The sequence below is a fragment of the Pholis gunnellus genome (assembly GCF_910591455.1).
Source record: "Pholis gunnellus genome assembly, chromosome: 8".
In the NCBI taxonomy this organism is placed as follows: domain Eukaryota; kingdom Metazoa; phylum Chordata; class Actinopteri; order Perciformes; family Pholidae; genus Pholis; species Pholis gunnellus.
The window spans coordinates 24,795,491-24,808,588 of record NC_136534.1 but is presented as its reverse complement, the minus strand read 5'-3'; the positions used below and the strand labels follow the sequence as shown (position 1 = coordinate 24,808,588).

The 13,098-nt window shown below is 42.6% G+C and overlaps 1 protein-coding gene across 1 annotated transcript; it reads right to left on the bottom strand.

Annotated features, from left to right (window-relative positions):
- Positions 1 to 3,159: 3,159 nt before the first annotated feature.
- Positions 3,160 to 11,931, bottom strand: LOC306699735 (GA-binding protein subunit beta-2-like; the record flags this gene model as incomplete). The annotated part of the gene is made up of 8 exons (XM_079164456.1): positions 3,160 to 3,171; positions 3,612 to 3,890; positions 4,512 to 4,633; positions 5,535 to 5,699; positions 5,965 to 6,073; positions 9,160 to 9,354; positions 9,640 to 9,807; positions 11,824 to 11,931. The coding sequence occupies 8 exons, from the start codon at positions 11,929 to 11,931 to the stop codon at positions 3,160 to 3,162; spliced, it is 1,158 nt and encodes a 385-aa protein (XP_079020582.1).
- Positions 11,932 to 13,098: the final 1,167 nt, after the last annotated feature.

The following is a 13,098-nucleotide window of genomic DNA, read 5'->3' as shown; positions in this document are numbered from 1 at the left end:
GTTACATCAGCTTGTTTAACGGCGAATCACTTAAAATGGCCGCCATGCCACGGCTACGCCACTCCAGCAAACGTATAACTTTTAGTAACTTTTAATTGCAACAGTCTTTAGATTATACTGACCAAATTTGAAGTCGATCTGACAAAGTCCCTAGGAGGAGTTTGTTAAAGGATAGCGACTAGAAAGCATGGGAAAATTCACACAAAAATCAAAATGGCCGACTTTCCGTTAATTTTAGAGCATGGTCCCACGACATTTTTTTTTATGTCTTCATATGATACACGTGCCTACAAAATTGCATACATGTAGGTCAAACGTAGCGCTGGGGCTGCGTTTTTGAATATTTGTAGGGGGCGCTATCGAGGCAATTTGAAAGGGTCAAGCCAAAACGCCATATGAAATATTTATTTCCATCACCTATGACACCTGTGCAAAGTTCCAAGGCTTGTTGAGCATCCTAAGCCACAGAAAAATAAGCTTCATTTTTCATGGCGAATGACGCGTTGCCACGGCAACAGCGTTTAACGACAACTCACAATATTCATGATGAAGCATCATCATTGTCTTACAAATTACCTTACCATATTTGAGAGTGATCTGGGCAACTTTCTAGTCGAAGTACATCAAAGTATAAAACTTGTCATTTCCTTGTGCCAGTAGGTGGCGCTATGACTTTGTGAAAATGTTGGCATGGAGATGTGTTCAGGCCTGGACCAGCATCATGCAAAACAAGTTTGGGGCAGATTGAATAAAGTACCTTGTAGTTACAACAACTTCCTCTTTCATGGCGAACGGCACGAAATGTGCCTGACATGGGCGCCACATAAAACGAAGGTCGTTCAATGTCAGTACACCATTTCAGTAACTTTTCATCATTAATGTCTTTAGATCATCTAGACCAAATTTGAAGTTGATTGTATAAATTCTGTGGGAGGAGTTCGTTAAAGTACAATGCCTGAAAACTATGAAAAATGCCGAAAAATGCAAAGAAATGAGAGTATTACTGCATTGGCCCCTAGTGGTTGTATGGAATAAAAATGTGAGGGTATGTTACAGGACACAATGTGAACATATGCTACAGATTTCGTGATGATAAGCCACATGGTTTTGAAGTTATATATATTGCTGTAGAAGGCCAACTCCTCATGAAATTCATTGGTCCATATATTCTTAATGCAATAAGATATCAAGAAACTTTTCATAACTTTTGATGATATATATCCAATAATGATTCACAGCAAATTTGGTACCAATCAGACCCAGGGTCTAGGAGAAGTGATTTTTTTTCTTTTTTTACAAAATTCAAAATGGTGGAAAATTTTGGTAGGCGGAGCTTAGGGTCCCAAGAGGATTTTTTGTAGAACTCATTCAGTTGCTCATGTCTGTAAAATCTTAAGTAATTTGGACATACGGGCTGTTGGGGCTTGCCTTTCCATTATCTAGGTGGCGCTAGCGAGTAATTTTGTATGCTCGAGCATTGGACCCATAAAATATCAAAATTTCCCGCAGTCCCGATATGCTCGCCAAATATGGGGAGGTTGGGGACATGTCAGATACCCTTAAACGGTTTTTCATCATAGGGTATAATAATAATTCCTACAGATACAATAGGGACCTCGCGGACCCGACGTTGTCGGTGCTCGGGCCCTAAATATACTTTTCATACTTATTTTTCGCCTGGGCAGCTGGAGAATAAATGCTTCCACTGGCTGCGGTACAGAAACCAAATGGAACATTTACATAAATTATAACTCCACATGCACATAATAACTAGTAAGTGTTGGGAGATGAAGATACAAGAACATTAAGAGCATTTTATTGAAATGTATAAAATAATGTTTTATTGTTTTAAATATTCTAGATACAAAACCATTTAAATTATTAAATACTATTTCTTCTCATTTTTATTTCCCAAAACGTGTCTCTCTAATTAAAACAACCACAAAATCACTTAACAACATTTAATGAGCACAAGAGTACACTATTTCTTTTTTGGGGGTGCCTTTTATTGCCTCAATGACAAAAACAACAGACAAAAAATACATTATTCCTTTTTACAAACTTCAAAAAACAAGATATTCTGATGAATAAAGCTCTTAAGTGTAAACAAGTAAACAAATGTCCCCTGACAGCTTCAACACTGAGAAGATGGGTTGTATAATTAATAGAAGACAAAAGAAACAATCAAGCTCATGTTATTGATCGCTGCACTTTCTCCTCAGCGGACAAAGACTAAAGAAGGCTGTTTAATCAAAATGTTTTTTTGCTCAAAAACCCTGAAAACCGGCTTGGCTAATTTGTCCTCGTCGATGATGGCACTACTGCTGCTCCCAAAAGACATTTGTGAAAACTGCCATGTAAACATGTCGAAAACAATTAACATCGAAATGTCATTTGTCATCCCCGTTCTGTTTTCCCCTTCAGATCTGTCTCGTTCTAACTCATATCGAACCCACAACATTACACAGTAAAAGAACTGAGTGGCCGGCGGCTGCTCTAAATGTACAAAGGTCACAGGTTTGATTCCCAGAAAAGATAAAGTCTGTCCGTCCACTGGCCGTGCATTCTGCTGAAGTGTCCTTTGTGCCCGACACTGAGCTCCTATCTGCTCACCGCAGGTCACCCTGGATAAGAGAGCATGAAGGGCTCTTACTGTAATTGCTTCATGATTATCTCTGACCGTACCGTGCACCGCCACTGAGGCACATTCACCGAGCGACACGTCACAGTCTGAGGGCCCAAATCCTGTTTTAACAAAAGTAATGTAAACACAAAAAAAATACTTAAAAGGAGCAACGTGTAAGATCTGCCTAACATTATCAACAGAACCCGAAGAGGTTAAAGTGTTGCCGACATGAGAGGACGAACAAGTAGAGCTGCTCAATAGTCACAATAGTACTTCTCTGGTCCGTAGACGAAACCCAGAAATCCCGCTGTTAGTTAGTAATTAGCTTTTTAACTGATGAATTTAGATGGCTGGACCCAGTCGTAGATGTGAAATGCTGCCCCCTATTCGTTAGGCCAGATCAGACACATTGCACTTTTAAAGTTTACAAAATACGACACAGAATGAATGAATTTACACACTTAAAAAGGTGAATTCTTTAGCTAGCACTACACCTAGCTCAGCTACCATTCAGTTTGGAGTCTATAATGAAATTACAGCCGGAGCTGAGAACCACAAAGAGATAAACAAGTGAAGAAGTGAGTCCATGATGATGCCGAATGTCCTCTCCAGGCTCAGCGTGTGCTCGATGTAAAGTCCTATAAAGAGATGCAGATCTAAAGTTTGTGCCATATGAAAACGTGGACATATTTACAAAAGTCTTCTACAATTTTTTTTTACAAAAGTTTATAAAATGAATTAAATAGATTATAGCAAAACTCGTCAGCTAGTGTCTGCGTCCCCCTCTGCCTCTCCCTCTACTTCTCCCTCGGCCTCGCCGACCGGGGGAAGACTTGTGTGTTGCATCGACCTCGACGTCCAGCTCGCGCTCATTCGCAAGAATTGCATCTTCTGGAAGTTCACGGATGACCTCTTCCTCCACCTTCCCGTCTTCCCTCTCCTCTTCTTCCACCTCTGTTGTTCCGGCTTCCTCTGTCATCTCTACCTGCTCCTGTACCATCATCTCCTCCTCCTCCTCCTCCTCCTCCTCCTCCTGCTCCTCCTCCTGCTCCTGCTTCACTGTGGCGCCGTCGTTCAAGGTGTCCGTCGCCGCATCGTTGCCGTTGTTGATTCTGCTGTTGCTGGTGGCTATGGCCTGCTCCAGCTTAAGGCGATACTGCTCGGCCTCCTGCTCCTTCTGCAGGAGCTGCTGCTGGTACTCCTGGGCTTTAAGATTGGCTTCCTGCAGCTGGCGCTCCAGCTGTTCGCGGCTTTCTTTGACCTTCTGGAAATAAAACAAACAAATCAGCGGTTAAAGCATCCAACAAAATGACATTTTCCACAGTTGAATGAACTGAAATGCGCTCATTCTTTTATTTTTTACAACAAACAAAAAGTAAACAGGTAATTGTCCACAGTGGCTCTGTTTAGGTGCATGATATTAAAGGACTGAATAGCTCCAAAGAAGTATGTGTAAACTGTTTTAATGTTGATTACAATGAGCTTTAACCAGAGTCAAAATTACATTGTGTCAACATGGAAGCTTTCAACTTATACGCCACGTTCATATGTAGTAAAGACGGGAACTATTCACAGGTTCATGACTAAGTAACATAAATATAAACGTATGACAACTCAAGATGTTGTAAGATAGCAGAGTTGGTTGTGTGGGAATTTAAAATACCAATGTAGCACTATGTTCCACTACATTTGTGTTTCATTACTTTGAATGACAAGCTGTGGCTGAAGTTTTTAAGAACTGAGTCGGATACATGGGACCTTTCAGCTGAATTTATAGACAGTAATAAAGTACATACATAAAGTTACGCTTTAAATGAGTCGTATAATAATCCCAGTACATAAAAGGTTCAAACAGCTGATATGTACCTCAGTCCTCCTGGCTTACCTTGTCTGTCGGGCTGATGTGATTGGCTGCGGGGTCAGTCTTCCTCTTGCGTGTGGGCGTGGCCTGCTGAGGCTCCTCCACGACCACCTCCTCTGCGATCGCGCTGGCTGGCAAAGCAACCACTGCAACCGCAAAACATCGTGAACAGTCAGTGCATGATTAGATTTTCTATTTTTCTTTTTGTTTCAGACAAAAAGTCTTGATCCTGTAAGAAATCTTTCTGTTATACTTTCTATCTTTGATTCGGCAACACCCACCTACCTGTTCTTACAATAAACAACTTAAAGGGATAGTTCAGAGTTGTATGAGGTTCTTATCCACAGTCAGTAGATGGTGTAGCACGGCGGCAGCAGCAAAATATATATGTATACTCATTTTAGCCAATATCAGTTAGTCAATATCAGTTTAAGTGAAAGCTGTATTTGAAATTAAACCGCTTTACTTTGCCGTCAGACATCCCCTTCTGTAGGGGAACTGAAGCAGTTGTATCCATCTATTCTCTCTTCAAAGCCACAAGACTCCATTGACAAAAATGTCATATTTATATAAATAATTTCACCTCGCAGAACACAGAAGCTGCTGGTCTACCTCTGCCTCTATCAGCTAGTTTGTTTGTGTTATTGTGGGACTCTGGTGAATTCGAACTAACCCTTTAAAACACCAAAGTCACACAATAAAAATTAACTAACTGATTATTCTGTGCAGCGGTAGACCAGCGGCTTCCGTGTTCTGAGAGGTGAAACGTCAAAGGAGTCTTGAGGCTTTGAAGAGAGAATGTATAACGGCTTCAGTGACTTGCATCTCCTAAATACATTTTGAATTTAATGCAAGTAAGCACAAACAGCTTGTCTTAGCAGCAGTGTCTGTGTGTGAAGTCTGCAGAGTTGTAATATTCGAACTAGCTGTATTTTGGTATATTGCTGCTTTTTTTTAATAGAAACTATCTGTATTTATGACGTCAATGCATCCCTATTCTCAGCTAGGTCCTCATCGGTGTTCCAGAGCACTGAGTCGCCCACTCACTCTGTTGCCCCTGCAGGGTGAAGAAGAGCTGCTGGCCCAGGGACGCCGGGTGCAGGTTGCCATGTTGGTCCGTCACGATGGTGATGACCCTCTGCCCGCCGTCGCCCACCACATGCCGAATGGTTGTTTCCACCGACTCGGCAGCCACGGCGTCCTCTGACTTGCCTGCAGACAACGGTAGGCTTGTATTGTTAGGGAGCAGCCGCCGCATAGGACTTTTTCAGACACTCCGTGGATGATTAACGAAATTCCTAAATTAACAACTGTTCTGTTCTAGATGGTGGTGTCCAGTCCAGATGTTTAAGATGGACAACACAGTAAGTCTCTTGAGCTTCCATCTGCTGTTTATTCATAATTTTTGTCACTTCATTTTTTGTACTTTATCTTTGCACCTAAACACAACTGGTGGATAATCACGTGTGCGGCCTACCTGCGCTGGTCCTGGTGGCGTTGACCAGCTCTGAGAGGTTGACCAGCCCACCAGCACGGATGATGTAGTGGGACTCTGGCTCGACGTTCACCTGGTTCTGCATGCCGTCCTGTGTGCGCACACACACACACACACAACAAGAGTTGCGGTTATATTGAGCTCTGTTGCAGTTAAAAGACTTCATAAAAGAGTGAGAACACTTCAAATGAAATCATATGTGACCCAATTCAAGAACTACAATTCTGCACAAACCCAAAACAGAAAAGTTGAAAGTGCTTAAACCGGCAATAACTGACTTTTTTGGCTATTTGTGGGCAACTGAAACTAGCTGTAAACACAACACTGATAACACTCAGTCCAACATGAGAGGACGAGGAAGTCTCCACTCGTAAGGCTAGGGTTAGCTAGCTAGTTTGTTAATCCCACCATGCTTTCATGCTACACTGGTTACAATAAACAAACTATCAAAGCGTACACGGACCGCACAGCCCCAGTCATTGGCCGAGTTATCGCAGAGATGGCTAACGTGAACTGCAGGTCGACGCCACGTGTTAAGATTATAAAAAAGCAGAATAATTTTGACCGGCTCTCAGAGTTTCAGCCGCCCTGCTGTTAAAAAATAATTGTAAATTTAGACTTTATGGACCCAGTAATGCTTCCCTCCTCTTTTAATTGATATTTAAATGCAGTTTTGAGGAAGAAAGTGGTACATAATACAATTTCTGATCTCTTATTACATTTTAGATGAATGTGTAATCCAATCAGATAACAACGGCCACAAAATGGAATGAAACGCTGAAACACCGTGATGTATAAAATAGGATCCTTCCAATTGTTTCATCTGACCGAAGATAAAAAGGTTTACACACAAGATAAGAAAGTAGATAGCATCGGTGTTCTGTGACTGAAACCGACACTTTTAACCACTTCTATTAGAAAGAGTCTCAGTGAAAACAGGTTTTTTTGGGGGGGTTCAAACGCCCCGAAGAAGGTGAATCTGATCTGTGATCGTCTTGGGAATCATTTCATCGATGGTACGACTCTCTCGTTTTCCGAAGTCATCGCGTGGTTAATGGTGGATGAAATATGACGGCCGCAATATGTGTCGGAGAATTCTTTGTTGTTTTATTGTTCATCCACTGATGGTTCAGTTTCAGTGACGCAGTGACGTGATTCCATCTGAAGTCGACCTTTCATCCGCACAGACTTGATAAGAAAGAGAAACCATGTTGTTATTTTATGGCCTTGTGTCTGTGTCTCAACCTTAAATGTCTGAAAACTCTCAACCTCTTTCTCTTTCAATCTCTCCAAAGTGCTTTGTTTCATCAGAGCGCAGCAGTAAATTAAAGGGATCGTGTGGCAGCAGCAAAAATGTGTTTCATCCACCGGATAAAGAATATCTTCACTGCTTCACGCCGTGGCGTCCATCTTCGCTCTCTTCAACGCCACGAGTGATTTTCACCGTATTTGGTGTATCTGTACTGGTGGTAGAGCAGCAACTCCCGTGTTCTGCGAGGTGAAATGACTGCTGTCTGGTGGCTTTGAAGAGAGAATAGATAACAGCTTCAGTCCCCCGTGGGAAAGCTGTTTTGACGGCACGGCAAAGCAGTGAAAATATTCTCAATAGAGCGTTCACTTAAAGCGAAATAGATTTTCTTGTAAGTGGCTAAATTACATTGAACGTTTTGGCAGCGGTACATTGCTTTGCTCCAGCCTGCTTCTCCACACTATCCCTTTTTAATTTCAGATAATAAACACATAATCGTGGTGCACTCTCTGTGATTCAGCCCCCTTTTTCAAACGCTGCCCTTGTGGGCTGATTGTGGGTGTTTATGTTGCATCAACATGTGTCAGTGCCCTTCTGCACGCAGCCGTCTCGCACGGGTCAAGCAGCTGCTTTCAGCCGGAGGCCCTACTATCTGTGTCCTTGTTGAGGAGGCCTGTCCAAGGAGAGGAGTTATCTAACCAAGAACCTCCTACGCTCCACCTGAAAGGCCCACACTCACCTGTGTTACGTAAAGGCCTCGGTGAGGAGAGCGTGTTGACCTTTAAATAATCACGTTTCTCCCCAAAAACATACTGCGTCCACTCGTTTCAACGTAATCCTGCACCTCAATGCTGCTATTTTGATTATCAGTGTGGGCTCTTTGTGTTCGCAACCGGCGACGTCTGACCCGATGCTGTGTGAAATGGTGTCTCCGTGCGGGCGTTACGGTGAGAAACAACATGGCCGTCCGACAGAGAGAGAGAGTCTGCACGGCCACTGAAACCATAGCAACGCCGGTGAGAGTCCGACTGGAGCTTCTTTTTTTTTTTTCCGCACTTAGAAAACATCAAACGTATTTTATTGTAAATCACAGGAGCACTGTGCACGTCTCACACTTTGTCTTCTTATTCTCTTTTTTAAATTTCGTCTTTTTGTTAATCTCCTCGGCTCCCCCATTTCTCCTTACCCCCCCCTCCTCCTTTCTTCTAATCTCTGTACATCTTTTCTCCCCCCCCCCTTCCCTTCCTCTCTCACAAGCCCCTCATTCATCCATCTGTCTGTCCTTGTCTTACCCTCTTTCATCTATCTGTCCGTCTCTCTCCTCCCCCTCTGTTACCTTCCTTTATAATCTTCCACTAAAGTGAAACAGAAATGACCTGAGTCCACTCGTCTCTGCTGTTCTGTCCTCCCCCCCCCCCAGCATGCCTCACCCTTCCTTTTCTCTCAGTTGTCCGTCCTTATCTCTATTCATTTCCCCTGCATCATTTCGTCTTCACTTTCTTCCTCTCCCTACCCTCATCATCTTCACGTCTCTTCTCACTTTCCATTCTCTCGTCCTCCATTTATATCTGTCTTCATTCATCCTTCATGTGTCTGTCTGACTCCTCACATGCCTCTCTCTCGCTCTCTCTCTCTCCCAATATGTCTCTCTCTCTGTCTCTCTTTCCCAGTATGTCTCTGTCTTTGTCTTTGTCTCTCTCTCTCTGTCTCTCTCTCTCCCAATATGTCTCTGTCTCTCTCTCTCCCAATATGTCTATGTCTCTCTCTCTGTCTCTCTTTCCCAGTATGTCTCTGTCTCTCTCTCTCTCTCCCAATATGTCTATGTCTCTCTCTCTGTCTCTCTTTCCCAGTATGTCTCTGTCTTTGTCTCTCTCCTCTCTCTCCATCCCCATCCCCACCCCCATCCCCCCCTCCCTCCCTCCGTCCACCTGTAGCAGTATCATCAGCTCGGTGTTGCTGGCGTCCATGGCTATGTCGAAGGGCGTCTTGTCGAACTTGCTGAGGCAGTGGACGTCCGCGTCGTACCTCAGCAGGAGCTCGGCCACCTCCCTGTGGCCGCGCTGGGCCGCCCAGTGCAGCGGCGTCATCTTCAGCATGTCTTTGGCGTTGATGTCGGCGCCGTTCTGCACGGACACGTGGCGCCCCCCGGTGGCAAGACAAGGAAACAAAAGAAACAGAGGGGGAGACGAGAAAAGATGAGAAAAGATGTCTGTGACTCGGCAGATAGGTGCAGTGTGGTGAGCTGAACAATGTTGAAAACAGTGTAACGTGGTTTAAACACGTCATTTAAGTCTCTGAAACAAGCTCCATATGTTTGTTGTGTTCGATTGCTTTTTGGTTCACATAGAAACATAGGAAGTTCCTGACACATTTAATTGAATATGTATATAATATTAAAATGTAAAAACCTGCGCTAACAGGCCCACTATGGTGGAGTGACCCTGCGAGGCGGCCATGTGAAGAGGGGTCTTGTCCACTTTGGTCCGGGCGTCCCGGCTGACCCCGGCACGCAGCAGCACCTCGGCGGTGGAGTGATGGCCGTGCTGGGCTGCGAGATGCAGCGGCGACGAGCCCAGCTGGAGGAAGAGGAGAGAGAGAGAGAGGGAGAGAGAGGGATGTAAAGGAGCTGCTAGAGGGGATTTTTATTTAACTTTATCCTGCAGGGCGAGTTCACTCAAGATAAAGCTTTTGTTTTCACCCAATAATCCCAAACTTTGTATTCACAGAGTTGCTCGAACACATTGAAAGTGAGTTCAACAGCAGCTAATGCTCAGTGTTTAATGGAAACTCGACAGGGGTCGTTGAAGAGGGATAAAGTCTCAATCATCTCTGGGTCAGAAGCTCAATTCTCTGACTTTCAGGCTGCCGCTGTGTGAGCCTATCAAGGGTTTAGTATCGTACTACGAAAAAGTTGGGGGACTCTTGAGAGAAAACAGAACGGTTCAAATAAATGCAGCAAAGGGCCACAGATCCTGGCATTTAGTCCTTTTTAAGGGGTCAAGTTCACTTCACAATGCAACTCAATAGCTCCTTTCTACAGACTTCCTGCCTGGTCTGTCAAACTCCACAACACGAGTCTTTCTGTTACAAACAGGATTACTCAAAACTACGTGAATCCCCCAGAGCCACACATTATGCTAACAAAAGAATGATGCTGTTACATGACTTTCACGAGTAATGGTCCAGTTCTCACGACATGTCAGATTTACTGTAAACACAAACTGTCAATAAGAACAACCTGCATTAGTTGTTGCAGTGTAGTTATTACTGGTGTAGGAGTCTCGTTCGTCTGCGTCACACACTGCGGCACAAAAGACAGCTAATCCATCCGCGTTGACACTCCCAAGGTAATAGACATTCAAATCATCATCCGTTACGTTCACACAGTCAGCTTTACTTAGGAAAAGAGGGATAAATCTGGTCCATTTCATTTATGGCTGCTATTTCTCACCTTATTTAAAAAATGCAGACATCGTGTGGCATGAATCCACTAAGTCATGTGACACGGTGTCACAGGTGAATGACCGAACGCCACTTTAAAACCAATCCATTTTGAGACCCTTCAATCTGTTCCAGTACAGTAGAGACACAGGTGGCATCAGGGAAGAGGACATTCATTAGAACTCCATTAGTGATGCGTACGGCGGTGCCTGTGAGCGGTAAATTATAAATGAATGTTATATATAGATGTGATCAGAAGAGTCAGAGGAAAGTGTCTGTAGACTCCTCCAATAAATAAGTACAGAGAGACGATCCTTCTATCAATCCGCAGAACAATTGAATAAACAAAAGAAATGCTAATTAGAAGAAATAAAGTGATACAAAGACACTGAATGTTCTGTGCTTGTAGCAAACACTCCTGTACATTCTGGTGCAATGGAGGTTCAACAAAACAAATGATGTCATTCAACTACTGGTGTGTAAAATATTAATACATTTAATTTAGAGATTAAGATTAATTCAATATTAATGGCTTACTACTTTGATAATCGATTCATTATTAAGCTTTTATGTCACTTTTCTGCTTCTCAGTGCTGAGGATTTGCTTCGTTTGTTTGTCTTGTGTGACCGTGAACTGAATATCTTTTAGGTTTGACATTTGAGGACATTTTAAAGAAATTAAGAGGAAATTCTCAGTATTTTGTTTTACATTTTGCAGAGCAGACGATGAATAGATTAATCGAGGTACAGTTTAATGGGTTTCACAGATATGTGGCATGATACATTGCAGTGTATAGTCAGTGTGTTACGTGTAACTGAGAATTGCAAATTGCAGTTTGTTTTACCTTCTTTGAACCGGAGGAAAGTACGTTTGCAGGCACACGACTGAGTACAGAGTGAACGGAGTATCTGAGTGTCATTGTCTTTCCTTCAGTAAGTGTCTGCTTGATATTTCTTTTACTTTTTCCTGTCTTTTGAGCTCAATATGACGCCTCAGCATCACTGTCGCTCTGCCACTGCAGGGTGACTCGGTCCGAAACGACACTGAGAGCTGACAATTTCTGCTTCTTGGCAGCAGGTGAGGGTTCGTGCTCATGTCATTAAGGATTAGCCTGAAAGATTATTCCATAATTAACGCATATCAGCCTCACCGAGTCCGTAGTGAACGGAGCCCCGTTGGCCATCAGGGCTCTGACATCATCATCCTGTCCACCTCGCACCGCCTCCAGCAGCTGCTGCCCGAGATACACCAGCGACATCTGCTGACAGGTAGGAGAAACACCACGACAGTCAGGCAGAGAGAAACACCAGAGATGATGCAACTGTGTTGACTGCATTGTTGCTTTAGTGGGAAATAAACAAAATAAATAGTTTTATGTTTGTTTGGCCAACGTGTTTCAATACCTTCATCCAGTTTTATGGGAAAACGTTTGATGTCGGACTGTTTACTGAAGTGCCGGGATGATCGACGGGAAAATGAATCTTTCAGGTCTTTCATCAAGCAAACATACAAACAATTTACTTTTTTTTTGGGATAAAACAACCAATTTGAAGACAAGAGAATATTCTGCAAAAAAAAAAAAGGTATTCGATTACATCTATATATGACATTATTGGATATTTATTACTTTGAAGCGGCATTTTATCTTGCAGCTGGCCACAGTAGAGGCCCTGTTAAAGCAATGCGTTGTATTTTATAAGATCATCATCGGTTTTATGTACAAAAACTTTGTCTCAAAGTGACGAGTAACTACAGCTTTATGAAAATTACAATATTTTTCCTCTGAAATACAGCAGAGCATAATTATAAAGCAGCACATAAAGGGCTAATTTAAGTAAAGTACTAAAACCTTAAAATGATACTGATAGTACTTGAGAAAGTACTTTTACGTCTCACCTTTGTAATCATGTTTTTACTGTTGTTAATGTGACATGTGAGTAATTATAGTGGTGAGTTAGTCAATAAGATAAGATATAATAAGATCATCTTTTATTTACAGGATTACAGCAGCATAGTGGATAGTGCAAACAAGAGCGATAGTAAAAAACAAGATAAAAACAAGTATAATAAATAAGTAAATAAGTAATAAAACAGTAAAGAATATTAAAAAATCCACAACAACGAAGGGGAATAGCAAGTACACAAGGAATGTTCAAAATAACCTTATGCATTTTAGTAGCTCATCCATGCATTATGTATTAAAAAGTGTTAGAATTGATTTGCTTAATAAAAACGCACAGAAATGAAAGGTTGACGCTGCTCCACGTGGCTTATCGTTATTATGCAGAAGGCGCTATAACGGTAAAACATACGAAGACGACAGCTCCACGTTACGTTATGTGTTGACACCCACTAAAGTTCGCTCTGTTCCGGTGGAAGTTGCGGCTATCAGAGGAGATGTTTCCACATCCGCCAAAACATCAGG